At 33.4% G+C, this 23,151-nt stretch overlaps 1 protein-coding gene across 1 annotated transcript; it reads left to right on the forward strand.

The window, feature by feature from the left end:
- Positions 1 to 15,736: 15,736 nt before the first annotated feature.
- Positions 15,737 to 20,883, forward strand: LOC112287296 (sucrose synthase 2). Its single transcript, XM_024530183.3, has 13 exons — positions 15,737 to 15,854; positions 16,642 to 16,781; positions 16,888 to 17,017; positions 17,108 to 17,262; positions 17,370 to 17,562; positions 17,726 to 17,844; positions 17,966 to 18,278; positions 18,442 to 18,615; positions 18,742 to 18,858; positions 18,957 to 19,348; positions 19,464 to 20,027; positions 20,134 to 20,272; positions 20,386 to 20,883. Exons 2-13 carry the CDS (start codon positions 16,663 to 16,665, stop codon positions 20,542 to 20,544), a joined length of 2,574 nt encoding a protein of 857 aa, XP_024385951.1. The 5' UTR covers positions 15,737 to 15,854; positions 16,642 to 16,662; the 3' UTR covers positions 20,545 to 20,883.
- Positions 20,884 to 23,151: the final 2,268 nt, after the last annotated feature.

The raw sequence follows: 23,151 nt of genomic DNA on the forward strand, positions 1-23,151 counted from the left end.
CATTAGTAGAAGAAGATTAATTTTGATGATAAATGGTAAGATATTTGTATTATTAGTGCATAGAGATAGGTACTTTGAGCCATATTTAAAAAAATTCTAGAAGTTTGTAGAATTAGGATTAGGTTGGTGGTCTATATAGGATCTACCATAGAACATTCTAGAAAGAGCTTAGAGCGGTTATTTAAGTAAGATCCACCATTTGGAACATTCTAGAAACTTTGAAGATGATTAGACAAAATATAAATAGCACTGACTAGAGCCATTTGGATATTTGGTCAAGTATAGCTTTGGTCCCTTTTTCTTAATAAAATTTGGTGTTGCATTATTTTGTTCATTTTTTTTCAACATCCTTTTGTTTTGTTCGCTCTTCCATATTCTATTCTATTTAATCTATTCAATTTTGTTTTGGTCTATACTATTTTATATTATGGAGAGATATATATTTCTTTGGATTGGAAGGATCTTAGATCTTAGAAATAATCTAGTCCTATTTGATTGAGACTATCATAGAATAAAAGATTCAAAAATAATTAGAAATATATAATATTTTTTTAAAATTTATTAATTATTATGAAATATTTATTAAGAAATTATTTCAAATTATAGCTTCATTTATATATTTAATTTGTAAAGACAAACTTAAGTGGAATAAAGAAGTTAAAGCATTATTTAAAGCTTTGAAGATAATATTTATTATTGTAATAATCTTGTATTATATTAATTTTTTTAGATAATTTTTATTAAATCATATACATTGAACTTTATCTTAGATGTTATATTATTACAAATAGGAATAGATGAAAAATTCTATTTAGTAGTTTTTTATTCTAAGAAATTTTTAGCAATGAAAATCAAGTATAAAATCTATAGTAAATAATTTTTAGCAATCATGGATTTATATCAAAAATGGCATTATTATTTAGAAGCGACTTCTAATCTTATTATTATATATATAAATTATAAGAACCTCAAGTATTTTATGTCAAGATGTGATTCAAATTGTCACCAAGCTTGTTGGAACATGTTATTATCAAGATTTGACTTCAAGATTACTTACCAATTAGAAAAATAATAAGATTTGTTAAACACCTTTTTAAAATATTTATATCTTACACCAAAATAATGAGACTAAATTTTTGATCAACAAAGAATGGTCTCCTTGAAACAGGACTAAATTCTCTCTAAGATCCTTCCAATCTATAACAACCTAAATTCCATTACAACTTAAGATAGAAAAAATCAGAAAAAAATTAAACAAAACTAAACAAAATAGAATAATAAAAGGCAAAATAAAATAAAATAAAGAAGAATAGAATAGAATAAAAAAATTCAAGCCAAATTTAATTGAGAAAAAAAGAATTGAAGTCATATCTGACTAAATATCTAAATGGCCTCAGCCAATCCTATTTATATTTTTTTCAACCATCTTGGAATTTTTTAAAATATTTCTAATAATGGATTCTATTAAAATAATTACCTCTTTTAGAAGGTTTTAAAATTGAATCCTACTAAGATAATTGTCTTTTTAAAAATATTTTAAAAATAGATCTCATTTAAATAATTATTGTAAACCTTTTTAGAATATTCTATGGTGAGTCCCACATGGACCACCAATATAGCTCCAATTCTAGAAACTTCTAAAAAATTCCAAAAAACCACTCAAACTATTTATCTTTATGCGTCAATAATATAAATACTCTATTACAATTAATCTCCTTCTATTAATGTAAAACATCTTCATTTTACTCTTAATGGTATTTCCAAATTATTTCTTGACAATAGATGAGATTTTCTACTAGTTTCTATGTTGTATTATGGACAAGATAATCTTTCTAAAAGACTTTGTACTGAAGTTGCAAATGTCCATTGCTATGGTAAAGGTAGCATGTTTCAAAATACTATCTACTATATATTTTTATTGAACATCAATCACAACCAATGGTAGTAGTGGTTGATATCCATCCAAGAAGCTTCTTAGTTTATTATGCAATTTGTTAAATTACAAAACATAAAAGATTGGATGGACTCAAATATGTGGCAAAAATCTAAGGCAATATACAATATTACAAATCATTATAAAAATGTGAAAAGATTTAAGCTATCAAGATATTAGTTCATGGACTTAAATTGATGTAGCAAGTGGAAAGTTGATATTGGAAAATAATATATAATCACCCTTATAGAAGGTCGTTTGTTACTGGTGATTATTTACATACTACTTTTGTCAATTTTGTGTAGTAAAGAGGTAGTGTCATCCCTCTTGCAAGACTGTTATAAGCCATTGTAAAAACTTCTCTGTTATTAAATTATTAGTGTTAATGGAACAATAAAGAATTGTTGGCATAATCAAATGTTGATTGGTATTAAAGAAGAATGGTGAATGATTGATACTTGCTTGAATACTATCATTGTAAGCAAACTTCAAGGACCTTAAATATTCATCATAGCCATTAAAATGAACCACTATAAATGCTTGTATTATATCCTCCAAGATCTAATTTGCATGCTCTGTTTGTCCATTTATTTGACAATGGAAAGCCATGGATATAGTAAATCATGTTTCCAATAGCTTAAACAAAGCTTGCCAAAAATTTCCCGTGAAATACGGATTTCAATGTGAAACAATGATACGAGGTAATCTATGGTGACAAAAGATAGTATTCATGAAGATACATGTAAGTATTAGAATATCAATATTGGTGTATATCATAGCCAAGTAAAGTTGTTTTAAGAGTCAATTTACAAAGATAGCAACTCCAATATAATTGTGAGATATTTCAACAAATATGTAATGAGATCCATAGTTACTTGTTCCCATCATATCATTGATAGTAGAATTGATTGCAATAGTGTAAAAGATATTGCATTATGTGCTTTATTACGTTGACATGACTTGTAGGAATACACAAAAGTTTAAACATTATGATCCAAACCTACTCAAAACTATGTCCTTAAGATCCATTCTAAAGTCTTCTCATGCCTTAGATGTCCAAATATTAGAATGTTGTATCCTTCTTGAAATATGCATGTCTGAAATATAGCATCATTGAATACATAAATCTACTTCTTAAAACAAAGCAAGTTGCCATTGATATAATAATTTTGATATTAGACATCATCTATTTTTAATTGATTGATAACTATTTTGAAATAAGTATCTTAATGCGTAGCTTCTTTTCATTTTGCTCTTCTTGTCAAGTTTGAAATAATACTACTAATGGTGGTAACTTTTACATTGTCCTTCAATTTAGACTTCAAATTTGGTCTCCTCAATAAGGTCTCTAACATGGTGTGTTGACGCCCTTGTTTGCACTTAAGCTGAATATCAAAGAACTCCAAATGTACTTTCCAATGATAATATCATACTTTCATATTTTTTAGATATAAATTATGTAGTAGGGATCAATGGTGAGTCTAAATAAATATTAGTTTCTTCAATAATAGTATCACTATACCTTTGTGGTATATACAATTCTTAATTGCTATTAATTACATATAGAGTAATTGCACTTTGCCTTTTTGAACTTACATGATTCATTTGCCACAGATTGAAGGTCCCTACTAAAGTCTTGTTGAAGGACCATGCTAATAGCAAAATTGGAAGCATTAATGTTAAGTCTACAGAGAAGGTTGGGTTCATATTGTTGCAATATTGAAGCAATTATGAATACTTCCTTCAATTTATTAAAGATACTTTGTTATTCTAGTTTCTATTCAAATGGAGCACTCTTCTTCAATAAGCTTATAAATAAGACAGTAATGTTTGCAAATTGCTAAACAAAATGACTATAACAACTAGTAACACCTAAGATTGAACAGACTTCAAAAGCATCTTTAGAAGTTGGCCAATCTTCCATTGCTTTTACCTTATTTAATTCCATTTTTACGTCTTTTGAAGATATTATATGTTCTAAAAAGGTGATGTCTAATTTTTAAAGTTCATACTTTAATTACTTATAATAGAAGCAACTATCTTGTAGCTAATACAACACTTCTTGTAAATGTTGCTCATACTCTATAGAGATTTTATTACAGACTAAGATATCATCAATGAAAATAATTACGTACTTATCCAAAAGATCTCAAAATAATTTATTCATATATTTCATAAAGGAGGCTAGAGCATTGGTGAGGCCAAAAGATAAAACAAGCCATTCAAAATGTCCATAATGCATATAGAATGTCATCTTTTCTATATCCTCTTTTGTAATAGATATCTATTAATAGCCATTTTAAAGATCCAATTTCGTAAAGATGGTTGAATCTTGAAGTTGATTAAGAAAATCATCCAACCATTATCGTGTTGTAACACGACTATATGGTGAAAGATGATAATATGGGTCTTATTATAGAAGAGCCAAGTTAAAAGAAAAGATAGAAAAATATGGATAAAAGATAGGAAGGTAGTAAAACTTTTAGTATTAATGCTGCCCTTTTAGAAAAAATAGCTTCTACTTACTTTTTAGGGCCAAAAATAAGGCAAAAATATGTAGATTAGAAAAATAAAGGATATAGGCATATTTAGGGAGGAGTTAGGAGTGCAAATTAGTAAAAATTACCTCAAGAAGACGAAAGTTGATACCCGGAGAGGGCCGGTTATGAACCAGGGTCGAAATCAGACCCTGAAGCACAAAACTGAGTCTCGACGACAACTCCGGAACTCTTAGGCAGATCGGAGAGTAGGGTTTGATAGAATATTGAATAGGGTTTCTATAGGTGTTGATTTTGGGTGATTTGGATTTGTATTGGCTTTGTAATAGCTTTGCAAAGTCAAGGTTTGTTTCAGATGACTTGGATTTTATGAAATAAAATAGGGTTTATTTTTTGGGTGATTTCAAGAGTTTTGTAATAGATCTATGAGTGAAATTTTGTGGGTTTATGGTTTTAGTTGTTTTTAATATGTATTGTGAATTTGAGCTCGATCTAATGGTTAAATTGAGGAATATTGAGGTTTAAGTGGATCAAGGTCTCAGAAAGTAGAATTTTAGGTCTAGTAGGGGTTTTTAGATTTCGTGCAATCTACTAGTTGGATTAGAGTAAAACTTATGTGAGATGATATTAGACTTGTTTTTCTATGTGTATTAGAATTTTGAGATCAATTGAACGGTGTAAAGGAGAGATATTGACTCTGGAAGATTGGCATTAAGATTGGAGAAGGAGGCCGGCCAATACCCGAGCACATTTTTGCAATAATCGTCAATTTGGTAACTCCAATCCTTTTCAATTTTTTTGTGCTTATTTTGAATTTATTTTTTAAGAATTTTACAAAATTTTAGTTAAGATCAACGGTTTATTCATTAGTTATTGAGGTTTAAATCTGTTGTAGGAATTACTAGGGTTTGGTTTAGGGTTTGGTTAGGATTTGGTTTAGGATTTGGTTTAAGGTTTGATTAGGGTTTGGATTAGGATTTTATTTAGGGTTTAGGATTTAGGATTTAGATTAGGGTTTGGTTAGGGTTTAGTTTAGGATTTAGGATTTGGATTAGGGTTTGATTTAGGATTTAAGATTTGATTAGGATTTAGTTTAGGATTTAGGGTTTGGATTAGGGTTTGGTTAGGGTTTATTTAGGATTTAGGATTTGGTTAGGATTTGGTTAGGATTTGGTTTAGAGTTTAATTAGGGTTTTATTTAGAATTTAGGATTTTATTAGGATTTAAGATTCAATTAGTTTTGGCCTAAAGTTTTAATGAAATTCAATAGGATTTTAACTAGAATTAAATTAAGATTGAATTGAGATATATTTGAGTGATATTTGTGATCCTTCTAATATTTCTTTAAGAATTCTTATTGTTTGTTTGAAATTTCTTTGAGGTTTTTTTGAATTTGATTAAGCTTGTTTAGCATTATTATGGTCTAATTAGAGCATTGTTAGTATTCTATTAGAATTAGGATTTTATTATTGCAATTTCCATTCTTCCTTCCACAGCCAGGTGCCCGGAGCATTCTCAAGCAAGACTTCACGTATTACGACAGTGTAAAAGTGGATATGTATTCTTAACAATCTACTTATAAAAGTGTCAATAATCAATGTAATACTAAAGTCTATTATCTTTTTTGGATGCAAAAAATACAAGTGCTCTCCATGGCAACATGCTTTTTTAAATGAAGCCCTTCTCTAAAAATTTATCTATTGTCTTTTAGAATTCTTCAAGTTCTTTTGGTGTTAGGTCATAAATTAGTCAACTTGTTAGTTTGGCTCCTTACAATAATTCTATTTGAAACAAGACACCTCAATCAAGTAGCATACTATTAAATAAGTCAATTAGAAAGACATCTTAATATTCTCGTATGAATTATTCTATCCATTCTATTCTTTCAGTTGTCTTTTCAGCCACTAAAGGAAGATTTAAAACCATCACATATATTAGTTGCTTATGTTATATTTGTTTCTTCATAGAGGTCATCTTTATAAGTAAGGCTTTAGTCATAGATTATTTTGCTACTTCATTTGATGTAGAATCATGAAAAGTCATCTTGCGTCTATTGTCTTTGAAAAAGATTATCCTTGCTAGCTAATCGACTTGCTTATTTTTCACCTCTTATAATGACATACTAAAGATAACATCTTATTTGAGCTTTGTTATCTTGAATTTTTCCCTCAAGACATAAGTGTCACTTAACCTCAAGGTTTCTTCCTCACATGTTTCATTCAATACATTCTATTAGTCATCTATTAGGTATATATTTTATTCTTTGATCACTAGTTTTAATTCTAAGTTGATCGACAATTATAATCAAGATGTAATTTTTTGTAGAGCTATAATCTACAAATACTTGATATGAATATCTTCTTAATTAATTTATTTAATACACCAATTTGTCTTTCTGGTAGTTATCTAAGGCTATGCCATTTGTCTTTGAAAGACAATATATTTCCCTAATATTGGCCCTAGGTGCCTTTACTAAAGAGCCTTATTTTCTTGCTCTACTTCTTTATTGACTTAATGAACCTTACAATCGTAAATCTACCTTAATTTATTAGTATCTAAATTTTGACATTTTGAATAATCTCCAATCTAATGGCTTGGCTTTCAAGATACACAATCTCTTCTATGCCAATATTTGTCATCTCTAAAGTGTCCATGGTCCTTGCAAAGCATTAATCTCTATTAGCATTGATTGTTATATTATAATATTGAATAGTGGCATGGAACTTTGTAGCATATGTTATGCTCTATAATTTCTAAAACCTATAGTATTGATCCTCTTTGTAATCTTAACTACCTCCTCAAATGTTTGTAGATCTATTAATTCTATCTCTCACTAAATTACAAGTTTCAACTTCCATACAAATCAATCTATTATATTTGCCTTTGAAATATTATCAATTTAGAGACATAAAGACTTGAATTACAAGATATAAACTTTTATTGATCTTGATTGTGTAAAGTTGACCAACTAATCGAGTGCTAAATTTTTGACATTGATAGGCAAACATTGTCTCTTAAGATCAATCTCAAATTCCTTCTAATTACAAATTCTACCTTAAACTCCATAGTTTTGAGCTCAATATCACTACCAAATGGTTGCCACACTTCTCAAATAATTAGATATATACATAATTCCTTCAATGGTATTTGTCCTAAAAATTGGAAGTATTATTACATGCTAAAGAGCCATTGGCATACATCTTCTTGCCTTAAAGTTCTAGAATACGTATCAAATTTGCTTAGTTTTAATCTAGTAGTTCTCAACTTCTTTGTCCTAGACACTCCTATTTACTCTTATAAAATAGTTATCTAATCTATGAGGTCTTATATCTGAGCATTCATTTGGAATGGCTTTGCCATATCTCCAATTTTGCAATTTCTTTACAAGACTCTACTATCATAACACCTTCTTCTTTTCCAACTAACTTTTTAAAAGTAGCTTATAATAGCCTCAAAATAATATCTAGTGAGACCATAAGAATTGACCTCCAATTAAACATTGGCTATCAACACACTACCAAAGAATAGACTAATACTTATTTTAATACTAATGAAAGAAGACTAATTCTCTCTAAGATCTAAAATCCTTTCAATTTATAACATAAATTCCATCACAAGGTAGGATAGAATAGATCATAATAAAATTGAAAAAAAAAAAATTTAAAAATAGAACAATGAAAGATAAAATAAAGTAAATGAGAATAGAATATAATAGAAGAAAAAAATACAAACTAAACTTAATTGAGAGAAAGAAATTAAAGCCATAATTAACCAAATATCCAAATGGCCTTAGTCAGTCTTACTTATATTTTATCCAACCATCTTAGAACTTTCTAGAATATCTCTATTAGTGAGGACTACCAAGATAAGTGCTCCTTCTAGAAGGTTTTAGAAGTAGATTCTACTTAGATAACTTTCTTAAGTCTTTTTAGAATATTCTATGATGGATTCTATATAAACCACTAATTATCATAGATATACATAGGTATTTTAATAAATACCTATATGATTAAGTAGAAATAAGTAAAAATAAATAAAAATAAATTAATTTCATAATATCTTCTAAAGAAGCTTCTTAAAAGCTTTATAGATGCTACTTTGATTTTATATGTATTTATATTGATTGGTAGGTTAAAAACTTGATCAACAAGTTAATCATATATTCATAGCTTGTGGAACAAATTAACTATGTGGTGCGCATATCAAAAACTTATCTTACAAGTTAAGATATGTATCTTATAAAGTCAACATGTTTTGAAGGTCCTATAGGATATCACCATATAGCTCTTAGTTAAGAGTATATATAGAGGCAATAGTGAAGCCTTCTTTATTCTTACTAATAACTTTTTAATCTTTAGTCTTATTTCAAGACTTTCTAGTCTTTTTATTTTTAATAATAGTCATTTTAGTTTAATAATATATAATCTTTGAGTGACTTTCTAGTTCCTTTCAATGATATAAGAATGTATTGAGGATTTTCTTTCTTCGAGATTCATGTTCTTCATACCAACTAGGCCTCAATTCTAGAAACTTCTCAAAAAAAAATCCAACTACCTATTCCTATGCATAAACAATACAAATGCCCCATTATACTCCTTAAAGCAAGAGAACTTTTATCTTTGAGTAATGAAATCAATATTGATTATTGATTTATCTTTGTTCAAGCAAGTTCAATTGAATATGTCTTTTGATCTTATTTTTTATGATATTAAAAAGATTTTTTTCAAATCTCATGATATTTCTAAGTTTAATTTTATGAATAATCTATTCTATTTTTAAAATAATTTATATATTTCAAAAAAAGTATGATTATATATTCTTTAAGCTCATCAGGACATCCTAGTAATATGACATTTTTAATACAATAAGACTTTGGAGCTAATATCTAAAGATTTTTAGTGGCTTTAATTATGAAAGGCAATCAAAGTCTTTATACAATCATGTGACATTTGTTCAAAATCAAAAACTCCTTGTCATCAACTTTATAGACTTCTTTAGCTATTACTTATTTTAAAACAACCATAGTCTTTTGTTTCTATCGATTTTATGATAAATCTTTCAATATTAGGTACTTATGATTCTATATTTGTCATAGTAGATTATTTTATTAAGATGACATATTTTATATTATATATAAAATTTATTACAACTAAAAAAATAACTAATCTTTTTTTTGACAATAACTATTACTATTATAGATTGTTCAAAGATATTATATCAAATAAAAAAATTCAATTTGTACTAAGATTTTGGAGAATTCTTTTTGAGATTCTAAAAGTAGACATAAAACTATCTTTGTCTTTCCATCCTCAAACTAATGGATAAATATAGTAGGTGTATTAAATTTTGGAATAGTATTTGAAGTGTACCATTAACTACTAATAAGATGATTAGACAATTCTTTTGCCATTGGCAAAATTTGCTTATAAAAATACTATACATTTGCTTACTCAACAAATACCTTTCTTTGCTATTTATAATTATCATCTATAATTTAATATTTTTGACTTTTTAAAATTTCAAATATTATATCAAAGGTTTAAAAAATTATTTATTAAAATTTTATTTAATAATATAGATACAATTAATAAAAGCACAAGAATGAAAAAAATTCAATGTGGATGCGTATTGTAGGGAACAACCTCAATTCCATGTTGGCAACAAGGTATGGTTAGTTTGTCACAATATCAAGATTATTTGTCTCAACGACAAGTTGGATTATTATAGACTTAGATTATTTCTTATTGCTAAAAAGATTAATCAAGTTGTACATCAATTATATCTATCTAAGTCTATGAAGATCCATCTTATGTTTTATGTGTCTCTCTTTGAATCATATAAAACAATAAATATCCCAAAAAAAAGATAAATATCATTTACTCCTATAGAAGGAAATAATGATCAAGAGTTTGAGGTTGAAGAAGTCTTAAACTCAAGGTGGTACCAATTTAAGTTAAAATATCTTATTCACTAGGCAGATATGATATTGGTGAATGTACATATGAGCTTCTTAAGAATCTTACAAATTCAACAAAGAAGATTAATAATTTTCATTGACAACATCCATAAAAATCAAGATTAAGAATAAAAAATCTTTACTATAAAAGAAATAAGATTCAAGAAAGATTACATTCTATCTTCTATCTTTGTTTGTAGTTTTTGTATATTTGTGGCACTAAAAAGATGAAAAATCAATAACTAAAAAATTCAACTCAAGAGCTATTATTTGTTGACTTATTAGATAACACATTGCAATTGTCCAGACTTTAAGACAATATAATAGAAATGAAGATCATCAAGATTTTTTTTTTAAAAAAAAAAAAAAAAAATAGATAGATAGTGAGATGCAATTCATTTGATATCATGATTTTAGAAGAGACTTCTAATGTTTGGTGATTTTACTCAAAGTAGAAATAATTCTTGATGGTATTCCAAATATTTTGTTTCAAAAAAGTTATAAAGACTTCAACAATGATCAAATAACATGGTGGTCTTCTCATCATAGAATGAAACATTATCATTGGCTAAGAGGACCTATCAACTACCTTCAAAAGAAACAAAGATAAAAGTATGTACCAAATATAGTTAATCACATCTTAGACTTCATTAATATGTGATGATTGCTTCTTGTAAAACTTATTTTTAGTAAGAGGAGTAATGTTATAGACTTACATATTTACTTCAATAATTATCTATATAATAAAATTAGGTAGAAGTAGGTAAAAATAGATTATTTTGATAATATCTTATAAAAAAGCTTCATATGTTCTATTTTACCTTTATTTGTGTCTGTAGGTGATTAATAAATTGAACACTTAGCCAATAAGTTTTAGCTACATATTTCACATGTTGATAGCTTATATTACAAGCTTTTTATATGACACACATATAGAAAACTTGTCTTACAAGTTAAGTCACATATTTTACAAATTGAACACATGTTAGAGATTCTTTATAATGTCACTATGTAGTTCTTAGTTAGATAGTATATATGGAGGCAAGAGTGAAGCCTTTTTCAGTCTTACCAATGCCTTTCTAATTCTAAGTCTTGTTTTAAGATTTTTTAATCTTCTAATTTTTTGCAATAGCTATTCTAATTTCAATACTATATTTGTTTTGAATAAATATCTAGTCTTTTTGAATGATACAAGACTGTATTAATTTTTTAATAGTTTGGATTTTATGTCCTTAATATTATGATTTAAAAACTAAAAAATAATTTTTTAAATAAGTATTTTATATTTTTAAAATAAATAATATAATATAAATTATATAACTTAAAAATAAACTAGATTTTTGTATTAGATATAATTTATCAAGATAATTTGATTGAATACTATAAAATTGCAAAAAAATAAATCTAAACATTAAAAATTTTAAATCTAAATCATTGATGTGTAATAATTTTATTAATCAAATCTAAAAAAATATTATATTCATATATTTTATAAAATTATTAATAATATAAAAATACATAAAAATAAACATATATATATAATAAATAGAAATATAATGAATTAAAAATTTTAAAAAAATAAATAATATTACTTCATAAAACAACAAAGTCTAAAACTTAGATAAATAAGTATTAAGATTTTTTTAATTGTTAACTTGGTTTATAAACTTGTATTCAAAATTAAAATTTTACTTTTAAAAGATACTAATTTTAAAATTGAGTTTTTTTAAAAAATATCTATTTTAAATTTTTATGTTCATATGAAGACTAAATTTAATATAACTATACTAATAATTTTATTCAAGAAATTGCTATATGACATGATTCTTTATATAGTATTTTTTAAATTTACAAAAATATATATATATATATATATATATATATATATATATATATATATATATATATATATATATATATATATATATTATAAAATTATCTATGTGTATTTATGAAAAATATCCACATCTTATTTAAACAAAGAGATATTTGTGCAAACAAAAAAAAATTAATATGAAATAATAAATTTACTTTAGTTTTTTAATAAATTAAAATAAAAAAGATAATACAAATTTTTAATATATATATATATATACATACATACAAAGATTTCTTTTATAATTATAATATTTTATATTAATAACTTATTAAGTATATAATTTAAAATTTAAACATTATTATTCTTTAAAATATTCTATATCATAAGTTAAAATGATCAATTCATTACTAATTTATAAGTTTATGGAAGCATAATCAATCAAGAAAAGTAGAATTTTTTATCTTAATATTTCTTTTAGTGTTTTTAATTAAAAATATTTGCTACTAAATAAGTTAAAATAATAATTGTATTTATTTTGGCTTGAATTTTAATAATAGATTTATGCATTATATATATTATTGATACTGCAAATAATACTACTAATAAAAATTAAAATTCCATGATCCTATTGTGTGTTTTTTGGAGCTACATTTCTACAAAAGTTGTTGCACATATTAATTCTTACAAAAATTTAATATAAAAAATATATAAATTCTACTAATAAAAATAAACTTAAATATACATAAAAATATGTTAGAACAATTAATCCAACCTAAAATGTGTAAAAAAATATCTAAAAAATAATATAGAAAACACACTATTCATGCAACAAATTGGTGTAGACATTCAACAAGAAAGGCATACTAAGGCTTCAAGGCCCACAAACTGCATTAGGGTTGTGCTTTTCATGAGACGATTGCCGAATTTACCACATCACAAATTTCTTTGCCGGCAGCCACTGCTGCTAACAGTGAGGTCGAGTTGTCTCCAGGTTTCCGCCATGTCGAATCGCTCCCCTGCGGCAATTCCCCTCGACGGTAATTAAGGTTACAATTCACAACCTCTGTGACTTCATTCCAGAGAGTCAAGGTCTGTAATCACACAGGGATTACGGTGTGTCGAGTGAGTCCATTCGGTTCTCCCTGTAGAAGAACCTATTGACAGCTATTTATGATGTGGTGAAAACAGATCTTGCTGAGACGTCCACGAAGCGTGTATTCTAAGGTACAACTACGTGATGTCGATTCTTTTGAGAGTAAGTTTCATGTGATGCGCATTAAAAGTTGGAAATGTCGATCAAAGCTTGCTGTTCTGCACGGCCACCGTATTGAAGGAGGCTTGGTGCAGATTGTGGAACTGTTCATGACGTTGATGACCTGGTTTCCATACCCTGCGTTGTATGCTGTGAGTGTGTTCGATTGATCTATTAGAACATGAGTTGCTTTGACGGTGTCAGTTAGTCGAAAAAGGCCGACTGCATTTATCCGAAGCTTTCAGAATTTGAGAGCGTACGTGTATGCGTACGTACAGCTACGCTCCGAAAGTTGGAGTGAAATACTGTAATATTACAACTCAGACCCTAGGGAAAACAATTGGCTTACAAGATAGGAAACAGCTCGAATTTGAAGAACATAGAAAACAAGTGGTCACAAGAGTGCGTGCACATTACTGGCTGAATTTGACCTCATTTTCATGGACTCCATGAAGTATGTATTCTAGATGCTTCAGAGATTCTTCGGAATGTCTCAGATGACTCTCATTTCTCGATCTACATGGATAAGAAGGACAAGTGCTTGGCTCCACCAGCATTTCAAAAGATTCAACTAGTTGGTTTGAACAAAACGCAAGCATTGAGCTAGTTTTTAGCTCGGTGCTAAGAAACTTCCACAATGATTGTGAAGTTTTCGAGGAGAAGAACGCCACCGCCCTCCTACTTGAACATGAAAGAAGAAACTTTGGTCTAGGTAATCGACAGCGATCAACAACTTTCTTTTAGTGTGATTGGATCCGCGATCTAGGCTTGCACAAAATTGGTGCTCTCCACCTCTATGGTGCTCATATCAACGGCCGGCTTGTGCACTTTGTTGGTGAAAAATCCCATACAATGCTGACCGGCGAAGAAGCACCTCGGACATGTGAAATAGATTCCTTAAATGTTGTCGTGAGATGCACAATCACGTTGAAGAGTCTTCTATGATTGCCCCAATTGCAGAACCGCTGCACCGTCGCTCAAGCACTCAAATCCCAAACGGTTTGCTTCGAACCATACACCGAGGGTTTCGATCACCGCACTGTTGGAATCTTTTGGGAATGTAATTGATGCGCATGAAGCTCCGGCCCGAACTACCGGAAGAGATAATAGGACAAAGCTGTCTGTACCTTGAAATTGGAATCGGATGTGCTCTGAGGTGGAGTTTCTAAGGTCCTAACATCAGTATTTCCAACAGAGTAGCTATCAGAATATCAGCAAATCATTTAAAACATGAACTTACATGTTGTGTCCACTTAAACGGAATCTAACCGAAGCTATTGATTATTCCACGTACATTCTTCCTTCACTTCGAGTGACCTCGTCTAATGATGGCTCTGGAAATGCATTTGATTTGAACTGGTAGCAGCAACTCAGAGATTCATGAGGTTTTGATATTTGCTCGCTTTGGCAATGTCTATGTCGATCATCCTTGGTCTTCAGCAGTTTCGAATATTGTGACTTACAAGTATAATGGTATCCATATACCCTTAATGCTGACTCATTCAATCGTTGCTGAAAAATTTCGATGGATTAACTGCATAACACTCGGAATGTGCACGAATCAAATTCCACGACTGCAGAGACTGGAAACAGGAACATTGAGGCAGTGAACGCAGATCGAAAGAATCACCTGCACATGTTTTTCACGAAATCTGCATCAGAAACTGAACTCCGCTCATGCCTCCAATCCGAAAATTTCAATCCATGAGTCAGCTTCATAATTGCAGTGTGGGCTTATAATTTTATCAAAATTTTATCAGCTGCACGGAACCATTTGGCCAAAGTTCACGCGCGGATGGGTGAAGAGGTCTCCCAAAGCTAAGATTTCCCGATCGTCTCTCACTAGCTTCATAGACTTTTGCAACGCATCCAGAACTCGGTCAAGGATCTAGATGGGAGCTTACAAGTGTAGGTCGCCAGGCCAAGGTGAACTTCGATATTTTCTCGAATTCTCACTGCTCAATTCACAGAAGCCGGCAAGTTGGAGAGGCGATGAATCGATATTCGAGTTATGGGTGTGAACCAGACAAAGTTTTACTGTGGAATGTGCGCTCACTGGATCAGTCTAGTCAGCAATATTGTTTTTTTATTGACATTAGGGTTGAGCTGTCCCGCTCACAAACCACCACTATGACTGCCATGCCATGCATGCAATGAAGAATTCAAGACAAAACTGGAAAAACGGGAATTAATGGAATATCCGTCGCGTGGACACCCAACACCACAGCACCATCTCCCGAGTACTAATAGCCGCCTGCCACTCGCTTGCATCGTGACTTTTGCTGCAGATTCTAAGCGCAGAGTCCTCATTGGTCACTTTGAATCGATCATCTCATGCTGTGATCGACTTCGATGCTCGCTTGCTGACGGGCATCACAATTCCTGCCAATCTCACTGTAAGTTGCTTTGGACACAGACAACTTTTTAGTATTCTGCTAGAGAGCTGCTAAATCTAAATGTGAAAAATTCAAATAGATGAGAGAATGTATTAATTTCCTAAAACGCAATACTGTCTGCGTCTGCATTGACGACGCAGAGTTTAGGTGATTAATGCAATTTTCTGAATACATTCGGCGGGTTAAACCGAATGAATGTCAACTGGAACCTGAGAAAAGATGAGCATGCGATTGATCTGCGATTGATTCTTAGTGTGTTAGTCTTTGAATATTATTAGATCACCTCACCCCTGAAGACGATCGAGTATTATTAGATAGAGGCTGGTTGTTTGGTGCAAGTGTTGGCTGAGTCGATCACAGGATATTTCGCACAAGTTGTAAATTGTGTGCCTATCTTTTTAGTGCCGCATGCGATTGCTGTTGATTCATAACGAGAGCAGTCTATATCGAGATAATTCGAGCTTATGAAAATGTAGTGATGGTCATTGTGATCTGCAGAGTTGAAGGGTTCCAGTATAAGTGCTCAAAAATCAAGTTCAGTTTTCTACAATTGAAACGAGAGATAACGCACTCTCGAGAATCTTTACCTCCCGATTGTGATTATCCTGTGACGCGAAAGTACCACGCTTGACATGTTACTGTTGTGTAGCAGAAGATAGTTGCACTCCCTCTGTAGTCTGAGTCGATTCCTGCCCTTAACGAAGAGAAGGATTTTGTATTTAGCATGCTTCGCGAACTGATATGGCCAGCGTCTAAGAACACCTACGTTTGCAAATAAATTTCGCAGGTTTGTGTCGAAGGAAACGCAATGGCGGCAAACGGAGTGGCACCAAAGAAGCCCGTCTTACAACGCTTGAACAGTATTCAGGAACGAGTGCAAAGTGCGGTGCAAGAGCACCGGAACGTCATCATAGACCTTCTCTCCCGGTACTTGTCAATCTCGCTCATCCCCTGTTCAATTACTCACTATATAAGCCATTTATTTCATGACTTAGAAATTGCAAGCTTACGGTTGTCAGGATTCTTGTCCCAGATACGTCAAACAGGGGCGTACTCATCTGCAACCGCATCACATTGTTGATGAGCTCAACAGCCTCACCGAAGCGGACAGGGTCACCGAGATCAAGGACAGCGCATTCGGATTGCTTCTACTCAATTGTCAGGTATCCCAACTAGATCATGATGTTGTAGTCGACTTGCATTGACGGACGGTTTCTTGATCGGCCTAACGTGGATGATTGCACGCAATATAGGAAGCGATAGTGCTGCCACCTTGGCTTGGATTAGCGGTGCGTCCAAGGCCTGGAATCTGGGAGTACCTACGCATCAATGTGGAGGAGCTGATTCTGGAGGAGCTCTCTGTTTCGGAGTATCTGGGATTTAAAGAACAGCTCGCCAATAGCACCGAGTATGTTTCCTATGTCCCCCATTCTAATTTTTTCGTTCTTACGATTTCCATCTTTTTGGAATTAGAACTCGATAATTGAAAAAGAACGCTGACAAAGTGCTGTGAAGTGTGCGAGATCCATTCTTGCTGGAGCTGGACATGGCACCTTTCAACTCCAATTTTCCTCGCATGACAAGGCCGTCCTCAATTGGTCACGGTGTCGAATTCTTGAACCGACACCTATCTTTGAAGCTGTTTCAAACCGCTGATGGCATCGAACCGTTGTTTCAATTTCTCCGAATGCACACTTACCGTGGACAAGTACATCCATTTTACTTTCACTATTAGGCTCAAATATGCTGTAACGATACGGCGTCGTCTTCTGAAAAGGCTACGAAGATTTGTAGATGTGTACTTAAACTTCAGCATTTTCAATAGGTTCTGCGTTCTAGTTTTAACCATGAGAATATGGTGATCCATGCAGACGTTGATGCTCAATGACCGAATCACGAGCTTGCGAAGACTTCGTCCGCAATTGGTCAAAGCGGATGATATACTGAGCAAACTTCCAGAGGATACTCCTTTTACCGACTTCGCACACAAGTGCGTATTTCTGCCAATCATTTGTTGCAGGTCCTTTAAGTGAGCTCTCCCGAATATCTCATCACTGAAGACAACTTGTGGTACGCTACTTAGAGCTCGCTGTTGTCATTTGCTCGTGCAGGTTGCAGGAGCTAGGGTTGGAAAAAGGATGGGGAAACACGGCAGGCCGTGTTGTGGAGACAATCAAACTGCTGGAAGATCTACTTCAAGCACCCGACCCGGATACTTTGGAGAAGTTTCTTGCCCGCATTCCTATGGTCTTCAGTGTCGTCATTGTTACACCGCACGGGTACTTTGGTCAAGATGGCGTCCTCGGCTTGCCGGATACCGGTGGCCAAGTGGTTTACATCTTAGACCAAGTGAGAGCATTGGAGAACGAGATGCTTGAGAATTTGCAGCTGCAAGGGCTCGACATTGTACCGAAGATCGTCATTGTAAGACCTGCTCTTTTGACATTAAACCCTGCAACCCTGATTGCATCTATTTTTAGGAACGTGTTGCCTGTGCCTCTGATTATCTCTTACATTTCAACTCACAATCGTGTTGTTCGTCTATATTACTAACTGAGGAGCTGTTTTTCGCTTGGCATTTTGGCAGCTGACACGCCTCATCCCAAATGCTTTTGGAACGACCTGCAACCAGCGAATTGAGAAGGTTCATGGCAGTCGGTTTTCGCATATTCTACGTATTCCCTTCCGTAACGATGGACAAATATTGAAGAATTGGATTTCTCGGTTCGATGTTTACCCCTATTTGGAGACCTACGCGCAGGTCGGCATAAATTTCCTTCGCACTTACACGTTATGTGTAAATTTTAGTATCATCTCACTCTCTTTATGACAATGAATCTCTAACCTATTGTTAGTCTGATGCGAATAAAGATCCGTTTCTGTACAGGAGGCAGCAAGTGAGATATGTGCCGATCTCTCAGGGCCACCTGACCTAATTATTGGAAACTACACCGACGGCAATCTCGTGGCCACTTTACTATGTCAGCACCTTGGAGTGACACAGGTTTGTCAGCTGTTCATGAAAAGAATTAATATTTCTTTGATTTAGATTTCCAGTTGCAGGATTCTCCATGATGCGACTTTACACTGGTTTACTTGCAGTGCACTATTGCACACGCTTTGGAGAAGACAAAGTATCCAGACTCCGACATTTATTGGAAGAATTTTGAGGAGAAATACCACTTTTCATGCCAGTTTACTGCTGACTTAATTGCAATGAATCACGCCGACTTCATCATCACCAGCACGTACCAAGAGATTGCTGGTAGCGCAAAGACTGTTGGACAATATGAGAGCCATCAGGCGTTCACGATGCCTAGCCTCTACCGAGTTGTGAACGGCATCGACGTCTTCGACCCTAAGTTCAACATTGTGTCTCCTGGAGCTGACATGACTGTTTACTACCCCTTCACAGACAAGCAGCATCGCTTGACAAAATTGCACCCCGCAATTGAGAAACTTCTGTTCAGTTCTGACCAGACAGATGAGCATGTGTAAGTTACGCAACCCTAAACCATGAGGAAGAATTGAGTTCTCATAATTTATATCTTCTGCTTGAAATTAGATAAGATGTAGAGTAACATGTTGTATATGGTGAACGGCATGCAGGGGCATCATCGACAAGGACAAGCCTATTCTTTTCACAATGGCACGCCTCGACAGGGTGAAAAATTTGACAGGCCTGGTGGAGCTGTATGGGAAAAACGAGAAACTCCGGGAAATGACTAACCTAGTGATAGTTGGAGGTGAAATCGACCCTGCGAAGTCGAAAGACCGAGAAGAAGTGAAAGAGATCGAAAAAATGCACAGCTTCATCAAACAGTACAACTTGCACAACCACTTCAGATGGATCCGATCACAGACCAACCGTGTGCAGAATGGAGAGCTTTATCGCTATATCGCAGATGCGGGCGGTGTTTTTGTGCAACCTGCGCTCTACGAGGGTTTTGGTCTCACAGTGGTAGAGGCTATGACGTGTGGCCTTCCCACGTTTGCGACAATGCACGGCGGTCCTGCCGAGATCATTGTGAATGGCATCTCAGGATTCCACATTGATCCTTACCATCCCGAAGGAGTAGCTGAAGTGCTCGTCTCTTTCTTCGAGAAAGTAAAAACGGACCCTGGAGTGTGGACCCGAATCTCTGAGGCTGCTCTGCAACGCATATATTCTAAGTCAGTGCGCTGGCCACTTGCTTAACCCTTTACGTCAATGCCTTTCAAGTGGTATTGATATAGTTTCTGATGACTTCTTTCGTTTCGTCGGTGTGGACCTGTGCAGCTTCACTTGGAAACTCTACGCTGAGCGCTTGATGACACTCACTCATGTGTACGGTTTCTGGAAATATGTCTCCAATTTGCAGAGACGCGAATCCAAGCGATACTTGGAGATGTTTTACACTCTGAAATACCGTGAACTGGTACGCAAGTCTCCCTGCCCAACTTACAGCTTCTTCATTGTTTCAAATTTTTTGATGAAAAATCTAATGGCTTCGTACAAGTTCCAATGATTTGTTGTCATTTGGATGAGCAGGTCAAGACCGTGCCTCTTTCAAGCGACAACGAAAGTCCCGAAGAGAAGACGGATAAGAAGGCCCATATGGGGCCTCCCACTGACGCAGCCCTTGTTGGTGTTCCATTAGCAGCAGGAGAAATCACCAAAGCAATCCTGGAATCTACTGCTATACACTGATTATCCCTTTGGAGATCTATGGGTATGTAGAGATGGTACAAAGTGCAGAGTTTCTGCAAGAATAGAACGTGCGTACTAAGAGTAACTAATTTTTTCTTGTCTATGTTTTTTCTCTTCTTCTTTATTTTATTTTTTTATTTTTTTTACACAATAGGATTTTTAAATCCAGTGTTGTTCAAGGTTGCAATCAGGGGCTTGAGTTTGATTTGCTCTCGGTCACTTTAGTTTTATTACAGTTTCCCTCTACAGCATGAGGGTTTTATGTTTCAAAATGTACCTAGTTTTCTCATACAATTGAATAATCCAACACAGCATTAATGGCTTGTTGAGATTTTGCAACTCTGGACTGTCTCTCTACAGAGTTTGGGAGCTTCAGCTCTTTGCGAAGCACAGATACTCTTCTGCAGATTGGTGTACAAGAATTGTGTCTTTAATGTTAAGTCTGCACAATGCTGTATGATGGACACCTGGCATGGAAATGTATGCACAACTCCCTTCTCGTTGCGTGCTATTTAATTGAGCATATGTGTTCATACTCCAAAGTGGATCGTATGCCACGATTTTGACTAAATTCCAATACACTAATCAGTATCATTCATGTTCTTTCATGCTGATTCCTCTAGGTCAGAGTTCTTCATGAGATCCCCCTAAGTACTGAGCACCCCAATGAAGGCAGCAGTGCCTCATCAAATGTGGTTAGTTTTCGACATATTTGGTCATTCACTTCACCAAGAAAAGATAAAATTGAACCCAACAGGCTCATGTACCGTATCACAATCTGTGATGCACTCATGTAGCAGCACTAGAATGAAGGGTGCGAAATCGCCAACTCAGTGCTCGAACTCAATGTTGAGAACCATGAAGAACGCTACATTTGAACGCTCGTTCCCCGCTCTTGCAAGTCTACGGAAAAGCTCCACATTAGTCTACAGGAACAAGCCTCTTCTGGTTCTGCGCTCGAATACACATCGTTCGGCTTAATTTGCTGTTGTTATCATTGGCATTGCAATTTTCATGCGTGTTACTTTATTTAGGGCTTTATGTCGCTGAGATTATTGATCATCATGCGTCCTTTCGATTGTGTGATTCTTTTGCCTCTTTTTCGATCAACCCGCTTAGCTGGCCCTAGGTCCTGTAGTTGTTTACCGAGGTCCGAAGTTTCCAAGTCCGTGCAGACACGTAAAAGCACGGGAGGTCGAAGCAGGAACGTCTGAAAAAGGTAGCCATGAAAGAGGAGAAGCATTAAGTGGATTTTCTGCGCAAGAACTTATCAAAACATTCTGCATGTATGCTTCTGATAGGTTTGCCAGGTATTCTTCGATGCAGTGGTAATAATGTACTGTGCAACTTGGAATATTGTGTGTATTGTTTGGCTGTGATCGTTTGCCAGTAATCTCCTCATCACGTGAGTTTCATAGAGATTGCGTAGCAGGAGATTGAAACGTGCAAAGTTGAATACTAAACGTAGTTCCTGATATCAACAATGTCAGAAGACGAGGATGTTTACCTGAATACTTTGAAATATAATATGCTATGCACTAGATTCTGGTTCCCTTTACACCGTCTTAGACAGGTGGTTGCTTCCGAAAAGTCGTAACAAAGTAATGAAAGTTTTATTGTTGTGATAATTATCTGCAAGTTTCCAGATATGCATGCTCGACTTTCGACTGGATTCCCTTGGAACAATTGGTACTTTCACCTGTTCCTTGTTTGAGATAATATACAAATGCCTTGCATGTCATTAATACTTCGAAGCTTTAATATCATTTGGTCTGAGTTCAAGGGCACTGGCAATCGGTTAAAATACGTGAGGCTACACCCTTAAAGAATTTTCAAAAGCCATTCCAAGTTCCACCATCATTTGGTGATCAGTAAGGCAGTTCTTTACTAAATGATATCATGTAAGAATCCAAATAGTTGGGACACGACACTGTTGTTGGTTTGGCACTTGTCGTGCTGAAGTTGGCGTGATGAATTGACTAGTAAACAAGCTAATATCTCAATAAAATCTGCACATATTCACATTTTATAGGATATTTGTCACGTATGTACATGGTCTCTTCTCACAACTTTGTTCTCTACCGCCATAGCCAAGCTTCTTCAGTATTCCTCTTTCCAATTCTCAATTCCCGAAGTCCAAGTAGATCTTCCAAATCCTTTCCTGATCAAGGTTTAAGAGAGTTTCCTCATCTACCTACAGAGTTTGTGGTTTTTGTGAATAAAAGAGTGAATAGGGTGGTGCTGTTCCAGATTCCAGCTTGTAGCCTTTGCAGGGGTAGCCATGATGGCTTCAACCAGTTTGTCTGCTTAGACTGGAACACGCCTTGGAACTATCCTTTTTGGGGGATCTTTTGGGCATTACAATGTTTATGAATATTGCTCCTGCGTCCGTTTTTTATTTTGACTTCCCTGGAATTACTTTTTGTAGGACAAGACAGCTGGGCATAGGTGATGAGCGTGACAAGCATAGGAACAGTATGAGCAATTTCACACGAGCTTGCTGTTATAGATGTATGGATCTGAGAATACTATTCATGTTTCTTGGGACATCGAACCATTAAGTACTAACACTACTTCTCATGTTTTCTTTTATTGTATTTGAATTGA

Source organism: Physcomitrium patens, chromosome 10 (assembly GCF_059467195.1).
Source record: "Physcomitrium patens ecotype Gransden chromosome 10, ASM5946719v1, whole genome shotgun sequence".
NCBI lineage: Eukaryota > Viridiplantae > Streptophyta > Bryopsida > Funariales > Funariaceae > Physcomitrium > Physcomitrium patens.